Here is a 25,152-nt window from a genome sequence, read left to right as displayed (position 1 = left end):
GAAAGTGCATACCACCTATCTTGACCTGGCCAAGGCTTTTGACACAATCTCTCACTTAGGAATAATTGGAAAACTATCTTAGTTACGGATTAACCCTTACATCACTACATGGGTAGCCATTTGACTAACAGATAGAATGCATACTGTCAAAGTTGATGATTCCACCTCTGCCAGTAGACCCATCACTGGTGGTGTGCTGGGTCCTTTATTTACTTATTTATTATTTATTGACATTTGTGGACCAGGAAAGTCCAACTGGGTCAAAAACCCATTTTCAGTGGAGGCCGGGTGGAAAAGCTCCACAATATTTAAATAATTCACAGAAAATAAAATTTTACACACACACACACACACACACACACACACACACACACACACACACACACACACACACACACACATATATATATATATATATATATATATATATATATATATATATATATATATATATATAAAACATAAGACAGAGGTGTTGGTATGATGTGAATTTTGCAGTACATAGATATTACCATACAGTAAAGATACAAGGTAAATACTTTTTCATTAAGACAATACAATCATAAATATAAATTCAGATTGTTATAGGGTTATAGGTAGGAAAATTAGTAATACAAAAGAGGAAAGAGTTAATATAACAGAGATTTAAAAAGCAGAATCTGAGTAGTTACATGTATAGGATTAAAGAGGTTTATACTGTAATTCACAGGTGCAGGTGGGATTATTTAGATAGTGTTTTTTTAGTGCAACTTTAAAGACTTTTATGGACTCAAGTAATGTAAAAAGGGATCCCATTCCATAGTTTGCTATGTTATAGGAGTATAGGCATTGTTCAGCTCTTTTGCTGTGTTTGGTTAAATTTAAAATTAGCTTATTTGTAAAGTGGAAGGTTTTAGTTGGGGTGTATGGGTAAGATATACTGGAGTGCAGGGCAGTTATTAGTTTTAAATATTTGCTTATAGGAGAGAGTTAATTAAGTGTAATAGAAATAGTGGTGACATTCAAGACAAGTTTGCAATAGCTTTGCAGTGGTGTGAGCAATTGGGCATGCTGGAGGTAGATTTTGCTATTGTATAGTAAAAGGACTGCAGTTTATTAGTAAGAGATGTTTAGAGGTTTGTGAAAATGGGACTTCCACAGAGGAGGGATAGGGATAGGTAGAGTGTTTACTAGTTTTATGTTTGTTTATCTAGGTAGAGTATGCCAAGTTTGAAGTGTTTTTTTTTTTTTTGTATTGTATTGAGAATGTGTTGTTTGAAAGAGAGTTTGTCATCAATTGTTATTCCTAAAAGTTTTGAAGTTTTCACCTGCTCAGTTTCTGTATTGTTATGTGAAAAAAATCTTAAATTCTGTGGCTAGATGTTTTGATGAAAATAGTAACACTTTAGTGTTTTAGGGTTCAACATTAATTGAACATCATTTAGCCAGGTCTCTATGGATGCAAATGCATCTTGTGTGATCTTTTGAAGATTAGAGAGATTGTTGGAAGAGGAGATGACAGTTGGATCATCAGCATATTGGATGAGTGTACATTGTTGGGAGGCTTTATTATAATCATTAATGAATATGTTGAAAAGTAAGGGTCCTAAAATGGACCCTTGTTGGACTCCTGTATTATTGACCAGATACTCTGTTGGTTTTGCCATCTAACAGATTGTTGTCTATGATTTAGGTAGGTGGAGAACCATGTTTACACGCTTAAGGAGCACCATACTTTTTCTAATTGCTGTAATAACTTAGGGAGTGATAAGGTGTCAAAAGCCTTTGATAGGTCTAATAAGAGTACTGAAGTTGATAGGCCAGCATCAAGAGCTTTATGCACAGTATTAGTAAAGGAGAGTAAAGCTGTGGTTATCCTATGTCCAGGATGTAATCCACATTGAGTGGGAGTTAGGATGTTGTTGTTAGTAAGGTGATTTAGTAGTTGGGTTTGTATGCACTTTTCTAAGATTTTTGATAGTGGGGAGAGTATGGAGGTTGGCCAGTAATTTGAGAGATCATGTGTATTACCACCTTTGTGTAAAGGAGTTATAATAGACTTTTTTCACAGTTGGGGGAACATAAGATTCCGAGACTGAAGAATGAATTGGAATACTTACAGGATAAGCTCCTGTTTTGGCTGCAAGTTGTAAGTACTCAGGTGGTAAATTATCCACCAAGAGTGAGCAGGGTTTTAGTTTGATTAGCAATTTAAGAATTAAAGATGTATGTACTGGCTGAAGTGAGAAGGAAGAGTGGATGGAATACTGTCAGAGGTAACCATAGTGTGTATAGAGGTAGATATGGGGTCCCGTTGTGTGGTAGTTTGGGAGTTAGGACTGCTTTTTGTAGATCAATCCTTGACTAGTTTTTGTATGGTACCAATGAAATGGGTGTTAAACATTTGAGCAATCAGGTGAGGGTCTTTGTCGGGAGAGGGTGATGGATTTTAGATGTTTCCTGGATCAAGCACGGAGGATGCAGATTTCCAGAATATTTTGAGATTATTTTTTTGGGTGAATAGTTGTGTGGACAGATAGGTTTTCTTATCAGTTATGACTAGTTTTGTTGCTGTATTATGAAGTTGTTTATAATTTTCTCCATTTGCTTGAGTTCTACACTTGTCATTCTTTCCATTCTTTCCCTGCTCTGTCTCTCGGGGGGGGGGGGGGTTGTTAAGTTTGTTTTGTTAGCCAGAGGGTGTGGTTAAGCTTTGTTCATTTGAAGCAAAGATAAGCTAAGCTAATTAATGTACTTAAAAAGACTTCACTGAAATAATCTACAGCGTCATCTAATGGCAAAGTTTTTATTGGGGTCCAGTTTTCAGCTTGTAGGATATTGATGAATATGTTTTGATCAAAGTGGGCAAGATTCCTGGAAGTTCTGTATGAGTGAGGTTTTGGGATTTGTGTATGGGTTTTATGGGTAAAGACAGGTAGGTGGTCGCTCAAGGTTTTTGGGAGGGTGTCAGTGTTGGAGTAGTAGTGGGGGTGAGATACTAGAATCCAATTTAATGTAGATTCTGCTTGGGTATTTAAAGCATGAGTAGGATTGTGATAAACTGTGTGAAACTATGTATGTTTATGCTGGTAACAGGAGCTTTGGAGGTTAGGTTTTACCAATTAATGTTAGTATCACCTAGAATAATTGTTACCTGAGATATATTTCATTTTGTCCAGCTTAGGAAGTCTTCCAAATGGGGGATGTTTTGACATGGGAAATGTAAATCACAGCAATACAGAGCTGTTTATTAAGATTTATGTGAAGAGATGTGATTAGGATCTCAATGTTATTGAAAGTAGGAACAGGTCTGGGATGGATTGTTATTGTTAAAGAGTCTTGATAAATTATGGCTACACCTCCACCATTTTTGCAGAGTCTATCATTATGAAGAATGTTGTAACCTGGAGGGAGGTTTTCAATGTCAGATATTTGTGTCTTTAGCCAGGTTTCTGTTATTGTTACTATGTCTGGGGAATGGTGACATATCCAGACATGGAATTCAGTAATTTTGTTACTGAGGGTTCATGCATTAATTGTTATGAGAAATAGATATTGATTTTTAGAGGACTGAGTATTATTTAGCAGGTTGTTTGGGCCAGGATTGGGATGGATATCTCCACACAGAGATAAAGCAAGGAGATGATGTATTACTGTTTGTGGTTGGAGTGCTTTTATAAAAGGTATATACTGAAAATATTGAGTTAATTTTAGTTTGGTATTGATAGGGTAACGTTGGGGTTTGGTTAGATGTAGTGTGTTGCTTACTAGTAGGGATGGTAAGATGTTAGAATAGCTATATGGTTTAGGTTGTAAAGGTATAGCAAGTGTTGCAGATGGTGTAGCTATATTTAATTGGGTGTAGGGGGTGGTTAATATGGATAATAACAATAGTAAAGTAGGAAGGGTAATAAAGCTTAGTAAGAGTTTTAGTTTGTGACTCATGTTGAAATTTAGGATTAGAGTTTGTTCTTTTTGGTATAGGAGGTAGTGGAAAATGTTTTTGTATTAAAGTTGGAAATTTGGTGGAAGAAGAGTAGGGGTTGTTATTGATATGAGTTGCACTACTGGTTAATGGGGAGAGTTGGTAGAGTAACAGGAAGTATAAATGTAAAGAAAGAGGGGTGGGTGGGAATGGGGGTAGGACATAGGAATGGAGTGAACCTGAGCAAAGTGATGGTGAATTAACTGGGTTGGACCTGACAACCAGAGGCTACAGATAAAAACTATCAGCCAGATAATCTGCAGGTCAGTGTGGAAAACCCAATTAACAGCTTAAATACTAGACCAGGGCTAAAAATATTAGTTTCAGAGAAAAAAAAGCAAAAAAAAGCAAGAGTATGTTTGGTAGTGTAGCAGAGATAATAAAATAGTGCTTGGCATAGTTAACATTGGGATGAAACTAATCAGGAATGCGGGAGATGGGGGGAGCCTTACGAAGGGCTTCCAGAGGTGTTCATACCACTTCAAGTTTGAAGATAATTTTTATAATATAAGAGCAAAGACAATTGGTATAATATAAACATGTAAAATTCAGCTTAGATTGAACTTCAGGCAACATACATTCCAGCACGAGTGTAAATAAGCACAGAGTTCGTGTTCCAGGAGAAAAGGCTTTATTGTTCAGAATCTACTTCTTGGAAGTCCAAGTTAATTAGATGGCTTTTGGCTTATCATGGTCACTGATAACTGCAAATTAGATGCAATCATTGAGTCCATCAATTATATTAATATAATACAGGAAGGGCTAATACAGACAAATTACTGGTGCCAAAGTCACAGTCTAAAACTAAATGCAAAAAAATGTGCATTATTATAAATGCAAAAAAGTGCATTATTATTTCCGTTGGAAAAGTAGAATTCTCCACTAACGGCAGCATTGACAACACACCCCTAAGCTCAAACCCAGTGGTGTGAGACCTTGGAACACAGGTAGATAGCAATATGAACTTTGACTACCAAGTTTCCTCTGTAGTAAGGAAATCATTCTGGGTTGTGCACCTCTTAAGTAAGGGCATCACATCCAGTTCTAAGCATGCTAGCCCCTCTGTACTTGACCCTCACCAGACCCACTAATAGAGTACAATGCTCTCTTTTGCATGTATGTCAACAGACACCTGCAGCAGCTGGAGAGGCCCACAGAGGTTCCTCACCTCACCAAGAAAATAAAGAGCCTCCAAACCATGATGTACATAGACAGACTAAAAGCCCTATCACTGTTCTCTGTATCATATAGGCTGCAGACAGAGACATGTACCTGGCTTACATGGCAGTCTATGACACTGCCCTGATGGATATGCTGTACATACACAAATCTAATGGCACAAGAGTAACTCACTCTAGGGATCTTAACCTGGCCTGTGGTAATAAGAGAACACGCTGGAGAGATAAGTATGTCTCCCAGGGAGTGCTGCTCATCTCAAACAAACTTACAATTCACACGAAGCAGAGCTCCTCATTGACCATATTCAAGCGCAACCTAGACAAATTGATGGGTGACCAAAAATTCAACCCAGGGGTGGCACCCATGTCCCTCATGAACAAGGGGAGTCAGTGTTGACCATAGACTAGCTCTTCAAAATACTTTCACTTAATAAGGACAGATGGGTCAACTTGAGATTAACATGGCTAGGCTCGTAAGGGCTCTAGAGTCGCTAGCCTAGAAACCTCCTATGAACCTATGAACATATAAACCAAAGGCACTCAGAAAAAAAAAAACATCAGTAACACAATACATGCTGTCACTCTCAGTGAAGCCCCAAACACTAAGCCCCTAAGGTAAGCAAACACGCCTTCCAGGGCTCTTATCATAGGGGTCTCCATTGTGAGATATACTGATGCCCCTCTAACTAGGCTGAACAAGGAGAAAATAACTGTCAGTTGCTTATGTGGAATAGGAATCTGCCAAATTGCACATGCACTCAAGTCATTATGCCACAGGTACCAGTATGATTCTATCATAGTCCATGTAGGTGTAAATGACCTGAGAATGTACCTCCCTGGACTATATGAAGAGAGACATCATAGAGTTTTCAGACTATGTTTCTCAGGCTGGTATGAAACTAGCATTTATCAGCATGTTACCATCACTGTGAATGATGCCACAATAAAAAAATATATATATTGATTTCTCCATCGGGCAGTGTTTCTCATGTCATTCTAAGGGGATCCAATATTTGTCATCTTAGGAGGACATAGCTAACAGAATTTATTTTATTTATTTATTACATTTATTTACCGGGTGATGTCCAACTGGGCCAGAAGCCCATTTTCAGAGGAGACCTGGGGAGAAAAACTCCTGACATACAGTAGAAGAACTAAATACTAAATACTATGACATAAAGTAGGAAAACTAAATATTAAATACTACTAACGATATTTGCAATATTAATAGAGTATGAGATGTATTAACATTATAGTCAGAGAAAATATTAATAAATGGTAAAGACAAATATACAGTTACAAAACAGTGTGTGTGAAAATACAGTAATTAATGAAATATATTTTAAACAAACAGTGACAACAATGTTACAAAAAGATCACTATGCATGTTTAGGATCTAAGTCCAATCTAGCTGCTATTATAAGAGTAAGAAAACGTTGGCCATGTGCTAAAAAAACATTAGCTATTGGGTATTACATAGTTAATAAGGGAGCAGAAATAGGAGATATAATCAGAGAGTAGGTAGACTTAGCCAGGAGTATGGCAGGAGCATAGCCAGTGATTGGTTAGATATTTTTTAGGAGGTGTTTGAATTCATGATAGGTAGGATTTTTTGCTATGGGCTGAGGAAGAGTATTCCAGAGCTTGGCAATTTTGTATGAGTAGAGGGAGGTGCCATGAGCGTGATGGGGGTAGGTAACTTTTAACATTAGCTTGTTTGAGGACCTGAGTGACCTGAGATTTATATTAGGTCAGATTAGGTTAGTAAGTGCAGGGCAGTCGTTGGGTTGGTGAATTACGTTGTGGGCTATAGTCATTTGATTGAGAGTTAGAAGGTTTGGGAACGCTAGCCAGTTGAGTTTAGAGAGTACTGAGCAGTGGTGGGTTCTGTATATGTGGCCTGTTGTGAATTTGGCAATTTTGTTATAGCAGGATTCTAGTTTATTTAGGTCTGTTTTTCACAAGTTAGTGAATATGTGGGATCCATTCAGGAGGGTGGAAATCATTTGTGTGCAGGCAGTGCTATTCTGGCACTTTCTGTAAGGTATGGTTTGGCTCAATACAGGGTACCTAGCTTGGTGTGGACTTTTTTGATGGTGAGGTAAATGTAGCTATTAAATTTTAAGTTGTCATCTGTTGTGACACCGAGAAGTTTGGTTTAGCTAGTGGGTTCTATTTTGGTTCTGATTGAGAAATGTGTTGTTAGGGGGGACTGGCCTGATTTGAGTTTATTTCTGAACACTATTATCTTGGTTTTGTTAGGGCTTAGTATGAGCTGATGATCTGTGAGTTATTTTTCTATATCCTGGAAGTTTGCATTTTTGTATGTAGTTCCTGGGGTGTGGGGGCTGAGCAAATAAGTGTGGATTCATCTGTGCATTGGACAATGGAGGCTAGTTGTGTTACAGAGCTGAGGTTGTTTGTAAACATTGTAAAGAGAAGTGGGCCTACTATGGAGCCCTAGAGTACTCCAATAGAGATGGGTAGCAGGAGGGAAAGGGTGTTTTCCCATTTGGTGGCTTGTTGTTGGTTAAAGAGATAACTATGGAAACAAGACAGGGCAGTTGGACTAAGGCTGTAAGATGACAGTTTGTTGAGAGGATTTGGTGGGAAATGGTGCCAAAGGCTTTTGTCATGTCAAGGAATATAGGTGGAACAAATTGGCCTTCATTTATGAGATTTTTGGATGGTGTTTGTAAAAGACAATAGGGCAGTCCTAGTACTATGTTTTGGCCTAAAGCCATGTTGAGTGGACTAGAGGAGAGGAGGTTGTGGTTGAGGAAATGGGAAAGAAGTTGGTTGTGAATGCATTTTTTCTAAGATTTCAGTCAGAGGGGACAGGATGGCTATAGGATGATAGTTTCTTGGTTCTTTAGAGGGTTCAGCTTTGTGTAGGGGGATGATGTGGGAGATTTTCCATATACAGGGGACATTTTGTTCAGGAATAGAATGGTTGAACAGGACTGATATAGGATAGGTGGCTGAAGGGGCAGCAATTTTAAGAAATTCATTGGGTAGTTGATCTGCTGCAAGGCAGCAGGGTTTTAGTTTGGTAAGGAGTGTTTTATGTAGCTAGTTTGGATGGGTGCAAATGAAAAGGGGTTGGGGAAACTGATGTGGGAGTGGGTATAGTAAGATGTTGTTCTGACTGGTTACCCAGAAGTGATGTGATTGTGTTAATAAAGTAAGTGTTAAATTGTGTGGCTATGGGGTTTATTACATTTGAGGTGGCAGGTGGGGGGTAGGGATGTAGCCTGGGTTGAGGAGCTTGTTAATGTTTTGCCAAAATTATTGGGGGCTGTTTTGGTGTTTTTATTGAGATGATTGGAAATGATTTCGAATGTCAGATTTTATTTGTTTCTTAGCTAAATTTCGGAGTTGTCAATATGTGGTGATATTTTTTTTTATCGTTGGTGGTATGATAAGCTAACCATGCCTTGTCTCTACATTTGAGTAGTGATTTGGTATCTTCTGTTAGCCAGGGTATGTGCTTAGAGTTTGATCTTATTTTTCTAGTGGGTGCGAGATTATTTAGTATTTTAAGAAAGGTATTATTAAAGTATTGTACAGCCAGTTCTACATTGCCTTGCCAAGGATGGTCTACACCTCTTCTCTCTTGGCTTTTGAAAACTGGCTGAAATATTATTCACCCCCATAGTGCCTTTTTCAGCAATGCCAATTTGACAAACCTACCGACATAGCAAAATCATCTCATCTGAGGCTCAGGGTGTTACTGCTCAATGCCAGGAGCCTAAATATAAAACTACTCTCTCTCTCCAAGCCCTCCTCACACTTGAGAATATAGATATGTGTGTAGTTACTGAGACATGGTTTAAAGCAGCAGAATGTATCCCTGCAGTGCAAGGTTTCAGTGCCTTGCACCCTTTTAGACTAGTAACTGCACAGACAAGGGCTTAGGGTGGAAGTGTGTCAATATGCATCAATAACAAGCCTTCATTTAGGGTGGTCAAACAGGATGATGTGCTGGGGTTCCTCCCTGTGCAGATCACCACAGGCAAAATCCTGTACCATATAATAGCCAGCTATGAGTCAACTTTTATGCCCCAAGAATCTCACAATGCATACTTGGACCTACTGGAGACACTTACCATCCAACTTAAAACCCTACTCATGGGAGACTTTACTCCTATATAGACTGGGAATCCTACACGGCTGGAAATATACTGACACAGAGATTGGTGGACTTTGTAAATACAAACAACCTTGATCAAATAGTCAATATGCGCACTAGAGGCTCCAGCATAATGAAAGTCGCTCTTACCAATATGGGAGAATCCTGTACCCCCACCTCTAATGTCTCATCCTCCTCAGTAAGGTCCATCCATAAAGATGTCTCCTTCTTAATCAAAATCAACTCCATAATCCCATTAAATCCAGTAAGAGGAACTACTCCAAAGCAAATAACATTTTTTAAGCGATGGATTGTTAAAATTCAGTGCCCTTCCAAACCCAAAGACAACAGCAGCCTTTGCTGACTTGCTCTCAGAAACTCTGTACAACTATATCAAAGGTTGCCTAGAGGATGCTGGACCTTCCAGGAGTGAGCCCAGGATTAGCCTTAGAAACAAACTGCCCTGGTGGCACCCCAAATTAAACATGATATACAACAAAAAGAAAAGAACTATGGCAAAAATCAGGAAGGCCCCATAAAGATAGACACTGTCTCATCAAAGTAAATAGGCAACTAAGAGGACTAATTAGGTCAAGCAAAGCCAACTTTGAAGTTAATATAGCCTCCCAGGTGAAGGATAACCAGAAGTCCTTCTACAGCTATGTCAGAAATCTCAGCAGCACACAGCGATGTGCTGAACTGGTGGTTAATGGTGCCACATTCACCGAGCCTGACAATATAGCAAACCTGTTAGCAGACAAATTCAAAATTCCAGCTCTACCTCCTTCCCACCCCTAACCGTCTCCTGAAATATCTACAAATATATATATACATATCTATATATATCTGTATCTATATATCTATATCTATATATATCCATATATCTAGATATATATATATATATATATATATATATATATATATATATATATGTGTGTGTGTGTGTGTGTGTGTATGTGTTGAAAAGAAGTGAAGAATGAGTTAGGAAGCTTCAGTTTGAAAATGTTGAGTAAAGTGTGTTTTTTTGACTAGTATGTGATTACATTCAGGGTGTACCATATTGATTTAGCAGGTCACACTTGTGAAGGTGAAGAAGAATATCAAGAGGAATTTATTTGAATGAGACTGCCTAGCTGTATAAAAAGGATAAAGGCCTGAGAGGGCTATGATAGACATAAATGTCATACAGGGATTGTGGGAGAGTAAGAAACTCCTACTAGGGAACATACATTTATATTTCCACTCCAGTGAAAGAATGAAATATGAAAGGAGGAAATTATTGCAGTAATCTTAAAAAATGGATGAAGTGAACATAAACATTTTTCAAAATTTGCAAATAGATGGGGATTTGACTGAAAGTGAGTGGATGGAGTGGTATAGATACTAACATCTGTAAAGGACAGTCAGCCTATGTTAAAATGAGCAGCCCAGAAATGTAGGTGGGGACACAATTTGAGATATCTGTCTATATCTATATCTAGGCCCTGAAGGATATAAAAAGAATGATTTATAGAGAATAATTGAAAATAGCAGGGAAAAGTGAGTAAGCCAAACTGAAAGATAAGCAAGCAGTAGAAGGACACAACGGAATGGTAGTAATATGAAAGAGATAAAACATGAAGAAGCTGCTTTTAGCCAAGAATGATTATTGTTTATTTTATTTACTATTCTAATTGGTTATTGGTTACATTTCTGTATTGTTTGTTGTGAAATGTTTTGTATTTTACCTGGCCTAAGCCTGAAATTGGTCAGCACTGATCAGTGCACTATTCCAGTAAACAAATAGAAATAAATAAATGTATTTGTTTGTTTGCTGGGTGGGTGGTCTGATCGCATTAACCCCTTTCTTCTACTACCCAAAGAATTTACCTAGAAGGTCTTAAACCATAGTCAGCTTGGTTTGGTTGCATAGGCAACCTGAATGAGTTGCTGGTGTAAGAAGAGAAGTAGAGAGCACACATACATTTTAGTGATGCACTAGGTGAGAAAGGTCTGTGGATTTGTTGCAAAGAGTAGGGAAGAATATTTAGAAAGAGAGTTAAAGTGACTTGTAATTTGTGTATAACTGAGTATGTGAAGCAGAGAGAAGAGGTGTTCTTCCAGTGTTGACCAGATCGGTGAAGAGCTATATAGTAAAGCACTGTAATGGTGGAAATAACTGGGGGAGGGGCCTGGATGTTAGGAGGGCAATATGACCAAGATTTGATGAGGTACAACAAGTGAGTATAAGATGGTAAGAAGATTGAATATAATGGTCAAGAGGAAGCAGAAGGTGTGGTCCTATTCCAAAGCAGAAGATATGAAATGGATAACTGCTGATGGAAAATGAAAATGAAATTAAATTAAGAAAGTAGTGTATCTTAAATGATATGTCAGAAGGCATATATGTGTATTGTAATTTGTTTCTCCATATACAGTATACTCATGTCACAGTATCTCAGAATTTGCTTGCTGACTCATATTAGAGTGAAACACGATTGTCTGAGAATTCCTTTCCTTCTGTTATGCTGTGCTGCCATGGAATTGATATATATATATATATATATATATATATATATATATATATATATATATATGAGTTCAGGTATGTAAGTTTGGTGAAGTGGAGCAGAAAAACACTTGTGTTGAGGCTCTTCATTACATTAGGTGGTTCTCAATGTGAGGGATGTAAGAAACAAGAGATATGAATACTATTTATTATTGAAGAAGCACTAGAATTATGTAATATGTAAAAGCAGAAGAAACAAGTTTAGGAGGGAAGATTAAATTGGTTTACTAAACATGATCTGGCTGAATTGATTTTTTTCTGTTTCAAGAGATATTTTGAGAAGTATAGTTGAACAGCTAGAGTTTTTTTTCTATCAGTATATGGTACAGAGGCCTTAGTCTCAAATATTCATATTTTTACCTCATACTTTTAATCTATTCCTCATAAAATTTGTGGTTTTCCAACAAATCACTGAGGAATGAAGTCACTAAATAATGATGCGCATTTCAGTTTCAGATGTTCTTTCCTTCAGACAATGCAGAATAATACAAATATTATTATTTTCACATCTTTCTAAGTTTATAAGAGCAACATTTACAATCAGTCCCCGTTTTGAAGACTTTGTCCCCCCTTTATTTATGGGTTTGTCCACATTTTGTGAGCGAAGAGGTTGAGAGGTACATACGTAGGCCAGAGCAAATACAAGGAAAATCAGGTACATTCTGCAAAACTAAAGAAACATACCTGATTTTCCTTGTATTTCTGCCCTCTCTTGTACCTCTTAACTGTCCAGATGTTATAATTAAAAAAAAAGCGGATATCTTCCTTCTTCTGTTGCTTGTTTTCCACAGTACTAATATACTATGCAAGCGTGGGAATGTAAGACCCATATGTCAATGCAGTGCATCAACAAATGCAAACAAATGCACTAACAGCATCGAAGAACTCAACGGCACTGTTATACATAGACATTTAAGAAAAATAAATAATTTCTTTCTTAAATAATGTCATTGTATAACAGCAATAACTGACTCATGGGTATTGGTATCTGAAGATTTGCCCATGATTGGCTTTAATTACTCAGGCTTCGCCCTCATAATCAAACCACACCAACCATGGGAATATCCTCAATATATCCACACTCACTCACGAGTTATTGCTTAATTATTCAGCACAAATAAGCAGTGAACATGAAATAGTCTGAAAGTTCTGTTCTGCAAGGATTCAAAATTTCGTAACTGTCAAGTCAGAATAATTCCAACACAATGTACTCGCACGTAAGGCAGGTGCAAACGGCCAAAAAAACAAAATGTAAAAGTCAAAATGAGGCGAGCACCAAAGAGTGAATATATATATATATATATATATATATATATATATATATATATATATACGTATATATATATATATATATATATATATATATATATATATATATATATACATGCACATATATATAATTTAATATGGCATAAACAAAAAAATCAGACCGGTTTCAGCCCCATGGCCTTCTTCAGTGATACAACACTAACAAATAATGAATACTTTCAATAGCATTCTTAATTAATCAATTAAGTAAGACAAACAAGTATTTAAAGGCACAGTTTCCTAACAAGGTGTTTAATTTATACATACAACCATCAAAAAACATTTACAGATGGCCATTCAAACCAGGGGAAAATACCCCCCCCCCTAATTTAATAATCCAACCCCTCTCTTTATTATTCAATATACCATGCTATCCCATTTTGTTGGATCTGTCCCCCCATATTTTTTCAATAATTGTGAAACGAAATTTGGCTGTTTTGTGATATATCACATGTTTATATAGAGCATTTGTCAAACGATTTCTAATGTCACCAAGATGGTCCGAGATTCTAATCTTGAATGGTCTGGATGTTTGTCCCACGTAAAAAGTGAGGCAAGAGCAGGTGGCCAAATAGACCACCCAATCTGTTCCACAATTTCCAAAACATTTTATATTGTACACCCAGCTGGTATTTTTGCTAGAACATTCCTTGGTTTTGAACATATGTATGCAAAATGAGCAATGTCCACAGGGAAAGGACCCAAACAATTTGTCCCCTGTTAATGTTAATTGCTGACCCAAGCCTATACATGTATGCCCAGTTTTACAGTGATTGAAATATGAGCCCAAATTACGACCTCTACGATATGAAAACTGACACTCAGGAGTTAGTATCTTAGCTAACTCCTGATTTGCCAAAAGAATGTTCCAATTATCCCTAACCACATTCCTAATGGCACTGATATTCCGGCCATAAGTTGTCACAAACCTAACAACATTCTCCTCCGAACCTGATTTAACCTTGTATTCCAATAACTGGGCTCTATTTTTTTGTCTTGCCCAGTTACTGGCTGTCCTAACATACCCAGGTTTATATCCATGGCTGCAACACCTATGTATAAGGTACTGTTGGTGGTGTTCGTAGGTGCCTTGATCTGAACAAATTCTCCTCACTCCAAGAAACTGGGATTTGGGTATATTTCTAATAATATGATGGGGGTGTAAACTAGTTGCCTCCAATAAACTGTTATACTGGGGGTATTTGTGGAACACCTGTGTAGAAAGTGTATGATCCAGGTTCTGTGTTATCCGAACATCCGGAAAATGAATTTCCTGATGATGCATATTAAGCGTAAACTCCATCCCCCATTTGCTCTCATTTAGATACTGGATAAACTCTGATAAATATGTAGCATCACCCCACCAAATCAACCAGCAATTGTCGAGGTACCTACGCCAGATATCCATGTCCCCTAAACAGATGTTATGTGATTGGTTATAGATAAGATGCTCTTCCAGGTACCCCATAAAAAGATCCACATAAATAGAGGCAAATGAAGCCCTCATTGCAGTTCCCTATGTTTGCCAAAAGCAGTCTGCTTGAAAATAAAAAACATTTTTCGTTAGTACATGTTCAGCCATACAGGTTAGCAAAGTGTTGAAACCGGGTAGATAAATATCCGCCCTGTCGAGCCAATATTGTAGGGCTTCCAATCCGGCCCAATGGGGGATATTCATATAAAGGGCTGTGACATCTAAAGTACACATTATCCAACCCATTTCCAACTGTGACTCAGACAAAATCTGGAGAAATTGAGTGGTGTCCTTTAATCTTGAATGAGCCATTTTTAATAAAGGTTGCAAATATTGTGTTAAGAACATGGAAAGGGGTCTCGTCAATGAACCCCTACCAGATACTATAGGTCTTCCTGGTGGTTTCTCCAAACATTTATGAATTTTTGGTAGCAGATAAAAAAAACTGCTTCTGAGGATCATCCACCACTAGTTGTCCTTTAGTAGCCACATCAATAATCCCTTCATCTACTGCAAGTTCCAAAAATAAATCTATATCTTTTTTGAACTGCATAGTGGGATCCAGTGGCATTGAATAATGTAATGCATAGCTTAGTGTCAAGAGAACCTTCTGCTTAACAGGTATGTTTCCTTCAGAACCTTTGTGTGTCTTAATCACTAACATGAATGCTCTATCTTATCTATCAATATCCAATGTTTGCTTCTCTAAAAGCAGTATTTATCTATTGCACAAACTAGACTTTGCAATGATAGTTAAATCATAATGGGGCAGAACAGAATGTGTGTTTATGCATGTTCATATGTATCTGTGTGTGCTTGCACATGCATGCGTGTGTGCGTGTTTGTGTGTGTGCATTTGTGTGTGCAACTATGTGTGTGTGTGTACACCTGCATGTTTGTGTGCATGTGTGTGTGTGTGTATATATTTGTGTGTGCATTTACATGTGCATGTGTGTGTCTGTGTGTATATATGTCAGTGTGTGTGTGTGTGTGTGTGTGTGTGTGTGTGTGTGTGTGTGTGTGTGTGTGTGTGTGTGTGTGTGTACCCGCATGTATGTGCATGTGTGCATGTATGTGAGGGGTCTATATCAGTTAATTGAATATTTATTTAGCCGAATACCTAATTATCACACCAAAGTTACTAAATGTTGAATGCAATCTTGTCGAAATGTTTTAGTTGGCCATGCGAGAATGGTAACTATGTATTAGTATATACCTCGCAGGATGTGGTAGCAAGTCCTGCCAAAAACTCCACCCACCATCCAACAACTGGTAAATATAAAGTAATATTCATACCGATAATGACATGGATATTTATTGTCTACTCTTTATTTACCCATTTCCTCAATGTAGTACGATCTTGGAGTTGGTATATTTAGCTTGGGGCATGTTTTAATCAGCCTGACATTCCCTTTTACTTTTCAGTTACTTAGGCTATGTCCACTTCTGTGGAGATCGGCTTGCAAGGTACTTTACTAATACTTTTTGTGTGATATGTTTATTAATGAAGAATGGTTTGATCCAGTGTTATTAACAGTGTTAACACAGTTTTTTGTTTGAAGTTTATTTGTTCAGCATATTTTAATTTGCACTGTTGGCCAAAAAAATATGTATATCAGTAAATCTCTATTAGATGTTTAGGAACTTCAGTGAGTAGGAAATTTGACGGATAGGGTTTGATGATTAGTTATCTGGAGAAGTAAATGTTCAATTAAGTGATATAGATCTGTGTGTGTGTGTGTGTGTGTGTGTGTGTGTGTGTGTGTGTGTGTGTGTGTGTGTGTGTGTGTGTGTGCATGTGTGTGTGTGTATGTGAGTGCATGTCTGTGTGCATCTGTGTGTGTGTGTGTGTGTGTGTGTGTGTGTGTATGTGTGTGTGTGTGTGTGTGTGTGTGTGTGTGTGTGTGTGTGTGTGTGTGTGTGTGTGTGTGTGTGTGTGTGTGTGTGTGTATGTGTGTGTGTGTTTGTGTGTAAGTGTTTGCATGTCTGTGTGCATCTGTGTGTGTGTGTGTGTGTGTGTGTGTGTGTGTGTGTGTGTGTGTGTGTGTGTGTGTGTGTGTGTGTGTGTGTGTGTGTGCACGTGTGTGTGTGCATCTCCATGTATATGTGTGAGTGTGTGTGCTTATGTGTGATAGATAGCTTTGACAGTGTATTTCTTGCTGTCACATTTATAATATATTTTGTTGCACTTACAGCAGTTGTCTTCATCAGAGTTATCACCACAATCATCTATGAGGTCACACAGTAGCAACTGATCGATGCATGCTCTTGTGTCTCTGCACCAGTACATATCTTTGGCATTACAACTTTCTGCAGCTGGAGGAAGACCACAGTTTTTGAGTGAAACATCATCTATTGCTGTAACACCATCATAGGAATTTAAGCTGTCCTTTCGAAATGAAAACTGAAAACTTCTTGAGATTCGACCAATTTGTATTTGAGCAGGTATCCATTTGTTTCCCTGATTGTAGAAAGCAGTCCAAAGGACAGTCTTGTTCTCTGTTCCATTAATAACTAAATACAGTTCAGCTGTATCTACTGACAGCCCGAAGTTGTAAAACCTTGAATGATAACAAAAAAGCACAACATTTCATTAAAACAACCATATGCATAGAACTTATATGACATAACTGAAAATTTCATATACAGTGTTTTATAGCAAAATAAATTTATTGGCATGCAGATATAGTTGTTCCTTCATTTTCTAGTCATAAATGGCCGAGGCTGACACATAATAAGGTAGGATGTGATACTAAATTATTATGGTTTTATGAAAGCTTGTCATTTATATTCCATAGCTTTAAGTGGTTCATAGATTAGTACTAGGCTATTGGCCCTAGGGCCTATACAAGCCTAGCCATAACAATTCCCTGGCTATTTCTTCCCACAATATTTACTTCCCTGGACCCCTGTCTAGCAGGATGACTGACGTGAACCCTAGGGTGAATTTATTTAACTTAATGATCCAGTCTGTGAGATACTTACACTGATTGTGTTTATGAAATGTCCTGAAAAATATATAAATAAATGTGATGTATCTTGCTAGTCACATTGTGGGAGATTGAATTTAATGGGAGAAAAGATATTTGTGCACAATACTTTTTACAAGAACCTTAGCAAGAACAGAAGAGCAAAGGTAATTTTTTTGTGATCCACATTTGTACAAGTCATGATAATGTAGCTACTTTAAACTGATGTTTTATGTTTTGTCTGAAAGAAATGTTTGGTCGGCTCTTCTCCTGATATTCTTAGATATAAGCATTCACATCTACTTATTTAAGTATTGTCAGTAACTACACTATTTTGGTCTGTGTACATTTCCTTCAAAAAATCAGTTTTACAGCATTATCAATATTTGCAATTCAGACAAGTTTATATTTTGTTAGAGACCAAATGTTCCTACTTTTCTGAGTTTACTGTCTCCCTGGGATTCAGGAAGCTGTGTTTTCCATGCAGGAGCAGTGTAGGAGCTCCTGCACAGAAAATGGTTGCCGAGCAAATCAGGATAGTGCCGTTTTCATATGCATGAGACCCTACACTGTTCCAGCATGGAAAATTGGCAAATATGCAAATCACCTCATTTGCTGGTGAAAACCATGCAAATCAGGTGATTTAGCGATTCATCAAGCTGCCAGGTCTCCGTGCTAGAACAGTGTCAGTGCAGAATTGTATTCATAAAATAAATGAGTACATTTCAGAGATAGAGGATTATGCAGTCAAGTTTCCAACTTTAGGGGAGGAATAAGATAGCTCAGGGACAGGCATGTAATGCAAGCTGCTATAGCCATGATTGCTTGGAGGTTTCCGGGATAGTCTGGATTATTTGCAAGTAATATGCAAAGTTGATGTGCATTTTGACAACCATATGAGGTCCTGTAACCTTTTCCTGTTCATGTGATTGCGCACCTACCAGCATTCTCTGTTAGGGAAACAGACATCATCACTCAATATGTGATTGGACATTATGCCTTCTCATGTGGATGGAGAGCAGATGATGTGCAGGAGAGGACTGCCCTGTGTAACAGTGCAGTCCACAGGGTACATGATGCCGGACTGCACAGCAGAACATACATGCATGTGCAGCATCAGGCCTCAGACCTCAAATGCCATGCCCATCAATGGGCTGCTGCTGTAGCCAAGGACTGGCTAGCCACAGGTGGTGCCCCAGCCATCCAGCCCCCACTGACACCAACCGAGGAGCTTCTCACCACACTTGGACCACACTCCAAACTCACAAGCCATGACATTGAGGGAATCATTGTGAAGGTGGGTTGCACACACACACACACACACACACACACACACACAGACACACACACACGCACACACACGCACACACACACACACACACACACACACACACACACACACACACACACACACACACACACACACACACACACTGGATGAGGGGTGTGCAGGTAAGGGCCCAGTGGAGATAAGTACACTAATGTATCAGACATACATGTATCTGTATTGTATCTACATGCATGTGTCAGGTCCGATTGCAGTTGTGGATGGGGTTTTCAAATGCATAGAGGTGCACATCTATGGTGAGGACAGGACATTGTGTATTATTGCGGTTAATACTGTAGATGTGCAGACATGCTGCACCCATCCTATACCAAGGCCACATGTGCACCTGCTGACAATAACCCCCTCTCACAACTACCTAGGACCCTCTGGTCTGCATATGGGACAGCAGCCTGTAGCTGGTGAGTATTACATTGTTCTGTTGTTGCCTGGCAATACCCCAGGCATGTGAAGCACATACAATTTACCATGCACACAACCATCAGTAATAGCTATATTGCTTTAAGTAATAGCTATATTGCTTGTTGTGCATGTTCACTTGTGCTGGGGTTAACTGTATTGCATCACAGTGGTCACCACTGAGGCCTATCTGATATGAATTCAACATTCCTGTAGCATACCTCACAACTTGTCAGGGCCAAAACGTCTGGACAGATGCCAACAAATTGTGCTGGACAAACATCCTAAGGTAAAGTCATGCATGACACATAACTGGTATACAGTGAATATAAATTGTGTACACACCCCTCTTAAGATGCAAGGTGTTCATGTTAGATACTAATTAGAACCACAGTATGACAGTCCACACCTCTTCCAGCCTTTAATGTGACCCATAACAGGTGCAGTTCACTTGTAAAACCAAGCATCTGTACTCATGTATTGCACCTAAAAGGCAGGCCACCTGTGAGTGTGACAGACATCCTATCAGCATGATGTTTCAGTCAGGTATGATGCCTCATGCTGCCATATGTGTCAGTATACTCACTGTGGCCTGTTTGGCTATAATATCACATACATGGGCATTGTTAAGGCACACAGACCACTTCCACCATGTATAGGTTTCAAACGTATGGATATTCCAGACACATCTGTACAGAGGACTGTATAATGGTTTAACCTACTGCATGTGTGGCAGATGCTGTCATCACACTGTATAAAGGAATGGCAGCAGGAGGTGATCACCAGCCATGAATGGTATGCACATCAACATGGTATAAGCCACACATGATATGATATTCACACACACACACACACACACACACACACACACACACACACACACACACACACACAGTTGCCAGCATTAGGATTAGAACTCCTGCCTATCTAGGTATTCCTACTATAGTGCTATGCAGTTATGAGATGAGCCACAGAATGTATACATTTCCAACTCAACCAAAGGTACTTCGGAGGTGGATGACATCCACAGGTCTACTAAATTTGAGTGAAGGGAAGTGTAAAGGGTAGTACACAGATCAAAAATTGTTTGAGCCAGATAGTACATGATTCACACACAGTTGCCAGTATTGGGATTAGAACTCCTGCCTATCTAGGTATTCCTACTTTAGTGCTACGCAGTTATGAGATGCGCCATAGAGCTTATACATTTACAACTCAACCAAAGGTACTTCTGAGGTGGATGACATCAACAGGTCTACTAAATTGGAGTGATGGGAAGTGTAAAGGGTAGTACACATGTCAAAAATGGTATGAGCCAGATGGTACATGATTCACACACACACACACACACACACACACACACACACACACACACACACACACACACACACACACACACACACACACTTGGTAGTATTGGGATTAGAACTCCTACCTATCTAGGTATGTCTACTATAGTGTTACACAGTTACTGCACATGGTACAGAGCTTACTGAACTTTTACATGGCCAAAGCTGCTGATACTTCACAGCTGTGGTAAAGTATTACAGGTGGCAGACAGTCTGTCTTCTGTTCCACCCATATATCATGCTAGTTCTTTCTGTCTTGCACTTCAGCTAGCATTATGGCTTTTCACTTCACCAGGTTATTGTATCATGAAGTGTGGCATACCTGTTAGCCGTCAGCAGTACTCGTTCATCACAGATGTCTCCCCAGTACTTACTAGTTATGTACATCCCTCCTGTCATGTTTGAAGGGTGGTTATCTGTGCTTTCACCCATTGACCTGGTGCACATGTCCATTCTGGGACACTGTTGCAACTGCTGCATGTACATAGACAACCCTCCCCTCTAAACTCCAAACACTCAGACCTGTGAGCGTTACCCATATATCACCCAATGTGGGCATATGCACTCTCTAGCAAATAATGGGCTAGCAGGTCAAGAGGATAAAATCAATACCTGTACCACGCCATATGCAATATGTAGCTCACCATGACACCCAATTTGACAGCCATGACATACAGTGAAAAGCCACACACCCACCTTCCCAGAGGCACTCAAGAGACAACTTGACTTACCTATCCACTCCCTACTATCCTCTACTACATTTTCCCACCTTATTATATTTTTCTGTTCTACCTTTTTTCACTATGTCCATCCTCTTTATATATCTTTTCTTAAGCTAATCCTTTGCTACAATACTACACATCAAACTCCCTTTTTTTCACTTCTGACTTAACCTATACTACGTCACCATACTTAAAAATAGCACTATATTATACTGCATGTCCTCAGTGTTAGATCCTGCTTAACCTTTCTGCTGAAATTCACATGTTGCAAGTACTGATGATTTTCTTTCTTTTTTTCCTCTTTTACTATGATTATTTCCTTTTATCTACCTCTGACCTAACCTGCATTATTATCTAAGTTCCTTCAATTTGCACTGTTTGTGACTTTTTACCTCAGTGTTACATCCTGTTACAACCTCTATGCTGAAATACACGTTACCATTGTTGATGCTTTTTTTTCCATACCAGGAAAATTGCTATTTTTACTAGAATATTAGATTTTATTTCTTATTTTTTTATTTGTTTGTACTTGGATTATCCTATTTGTACCATGTCTTGGAGCTTATCTCCTCGGGCCTCTACTGAAAATGGACATATATCCAGTTAGACTAGCCCGGTCAACAAATGTAAAATAAATAAAATAAAAATCTACCCAAATAGCACAGACCAGCAAGGCAGACACCCACTTAGACTCCGCGACATGGCACATGCGAAGGGATACATATTAAACCTACACATTGTGCCCCCAACTGAAGGCCCTAAGGCTAACTACCTTGCACAATACAGCGATCCTGGCTAACTCAATACTGAGGCAAACACATCCCACTCACTAGGTTGAATATGGAGCAGGTAGCCAAATATTAATCACATGCCAGCATCTAACACATGACACAGCCAGTCATGTCACTCCACAACAACTACGAGTATCCCTCTGTATTCATGTGGGTGTGAATGAATTGGGACACAACTCCCTGGACTACATGACATGATACATGGTTGAACTTTCTGATTATGCGGTTCAGGCAAGTGAGACAGTAGCCCTGGGCAGTGTACCACTGTTACCCAGAATGATGCTGTGGTACTATCAACAGATGGTTGACTGCAACATTGGCTTACGTGTTATGTGTTATTCTCAGGGGATCCAGGACCTCTCTGCCTGGGATGGCATGAATACCAAAACCCAATGACCTGCCATGGATGCCCTACATCTGTCACCGCTGGGTTGCCAGGTACTGGTGACATGTCTTGCCACCCTTATGCTGCCTTATTAGGTAGCCTTCCTAATGTTATTGCCACCATAACAACTTAACAGCTACACATGTATGCAATCTGAGGGTTATGCTGCAAAACAGTGGACATCTAACTGCCAGGATGCAGTCACTCATACCAGTTGTTGGAGTGGAGGACACGTGTCTACTGTAATGGAGAGGTGGTTCACAGTAGCAGACAGCAGACCTGCAGTATCAGGCTATGATGCATTCCACAGCTGTGAGCCCCCAAACATGGACCACACCTCCACAGGTGGTGTTGTCTCCATATTCATTATGGATAGGAACACCTCCAGACTAGCATCCTATCATAATACATTGGAGATACTTCCAGTACAACTGCCTTGGGGTAATGATGCTATCCAGTCCATAGCCTGCTATGGGACCACATCTATGTTCCTAGACTGTTAATGCACATTCCTTAACACCCTGCCATCTCTGATGGTCCAATGCAACACTGACATAATATGAATCTTCAACCACCCCTCCATCACCTGGGGAATATAGCCAATTGCCAGTACAGTGGCCCAACACTTCTGGGATTCATCATTTCCATTGCCCTAGACCAGCTCATACTAACCCATGGTAGAGGATGCAACAACCTTGAACTGTGTTGACCACTTAAATATGGGACCATTGCTCATGCCCAGAAATCAATCCCTGTATGGTGCGATTCACATAGGCTATAATCAACACGGAACTCAACATGTCAGCCACACCCCCCACAAAGATAACCACCTGGCAGAAACTCTCCAAAGCTGACTTTGCAGCCATGAAAATAGGGGTGGATGTCTTCACTGCATCCATGGCAATAGGATGTAGCTACATGACTGTGGAATCATACACATAGGCACTGTACAAATAGGTACATGCATGCATGGTACTAGCCAGAGCCAAGAGAACCCAGACAGTGTCCTCCAAACACTGGGAGACAATGTGATTGTCCTCTGCCATTACGAAAGTGTATATCAGGAGGCGGACACTGTTGCAGGGAAAGGTGGTGTCCCATGACTTTTAAACTCCTTTATTACCCTCACTCACAACTTTGGACCCTCATGGAGTTTACCAACAGGCATCTATGGCAGTAGAGATGCAGCAGACACTGACAACAGTTACAACAACCTTAATAGTTACATCAACAACCGCTTCAGCATGAAACACAAGTGCTGTGGGATACTGCACAAAGCTAATATCTATCCTGAGACAACAGATATTGGCCACACTCTTGGCAACATGTTCAGTACCAGCTTTACCACTCTCTCCCCCCACAAGTGAAGTGCTAAGTGACTGTGTTCTCACATGCTCTATCCCATGTCCATTCTAGGTGTCTATGTCACCAGAATGTGGGCCTGCAGCAAGACCACAGGGTATGGCAGTGTGGTGACACATCCACGATCTCATAGGCAGGGTACAGTATGTGCATGGTAATTCCTGGTCTGTAACACAGTGATTGCATATGCCTTACAGATTATAGGGCTGAGGGTTGTACATAGGTACATGTTGATGTACAACATCTGTTGTAGAATGGAGACTGGTACATGTTCTGGTTTGGACACACCTCTGATTGCTAATAGCCACAGCCACAGGGGATATTCACCAACCAAACACACTGGGATTACTATTCACACATACACACAGTCACACACACACACACACACACACACACACACACACACACTTGCCAGTACTGAGATCCATAGGTTCATTGCTTCACAGATGTGTAGTAGGTGAATGGGCCTGAAGGCTCTACAAGGCTAGCCCAAGGGTATACCTTGGCATCAGGCCACATAACAATAGTACTCAGTGTGGCTCAGGAGTATAGTCACTGCAGTGGTTCCCAGGGGTGGGTATTTTATTCCCCATCCACTCATACAGGTTTCTACTGTGGGTGGCCAGTGATGTGCACTGCTTCCCATGTATGTGATCTATATTCCATAACATGGACAGTGTCTGGGTTGTACACATGTCCCACATGCATGCTCTTTGACATGTGGAAATGTGCTTGATGTCTCTGGGGCATGTTTTGTGGACAAATTGGTATCTTCTGATGTAGCTTTCCTGACCTCATTTGCTGAGACCTGGCTATGAAACAGAGGTAGTGAGTGCACCTACACTGACAGTATGATATGGGTATTCAGTGGAGTTAGTGGTGTCTGTCCATACAGGGCATTTGTATAAGGCATGGTATTCCTTTGTGGGGTATGTTTGGAGACTCTACAGTTGTTGCAACTCTCCAGTGGGGAACATAGCAAAAGGGCCGCTGTACACATTGACTGGGCTACTGAGGGGATAGAACAGGGTGCCATGCCTTTTACTTGCTGGATAACACACAGTCAAAAGATGTAACACATCAAAGTACGTTCTGATGTCAGTGGCACTATTGTGGTCAACAGGCATGTAGTCCACTGCAATCACACCATGGGTACTATCTGTGAGACAATATGCAGAGGAACTAACAATTTAGTGGTTGTTGCCTAGCCAAGTGTGTTTGTGTAT

General features: G+C 39.5%; 1 protein-coding gene across 1 annotated transcript in view; it reads right to left on the bottom strand.

The window, feature by feature from the left end:
* MALRD1 (MAM and LDL receptor class A domain containing 1) overlaps positions 1 to 25,152 on the bottom strand; it is a 3,217,568-nt gene that overhangs the window by 2,931,219 nt on the left and 261,197 nt on the right. Inside the window, exon 5 of the mRNA XM_044065510.1 lies at positions 16,798 to 17,165. Coding sequence (XP_043921445.1) covers positions 16,798 to 17,165 — 368 coding nt within the window. The remainder of the gene's footprint in view (positions 1 to 16,797; positions 17,166 to 25,152) is intronic.

This window comes from Protopterus annectens, chromosome 3.part0, assembly GCF_019279795.1.
Source record: "Protopterus annectens isolate FY-2018-M chromosome 3.part0, PAN1.0, whole genome shotgun sequence".
In the NCBI taxonomy this organism is placed as follows: Eukaryota; Metazoa; Chordata; order Ceratodontiformes; family Protopteridae; genus Protopterus; species Protopterus annectens.
The sequence above is the reverse complement of the archived record's forward strand: the minus strand, read 5'-3'. Positions and strand labels throughout refer to the sequence as shown.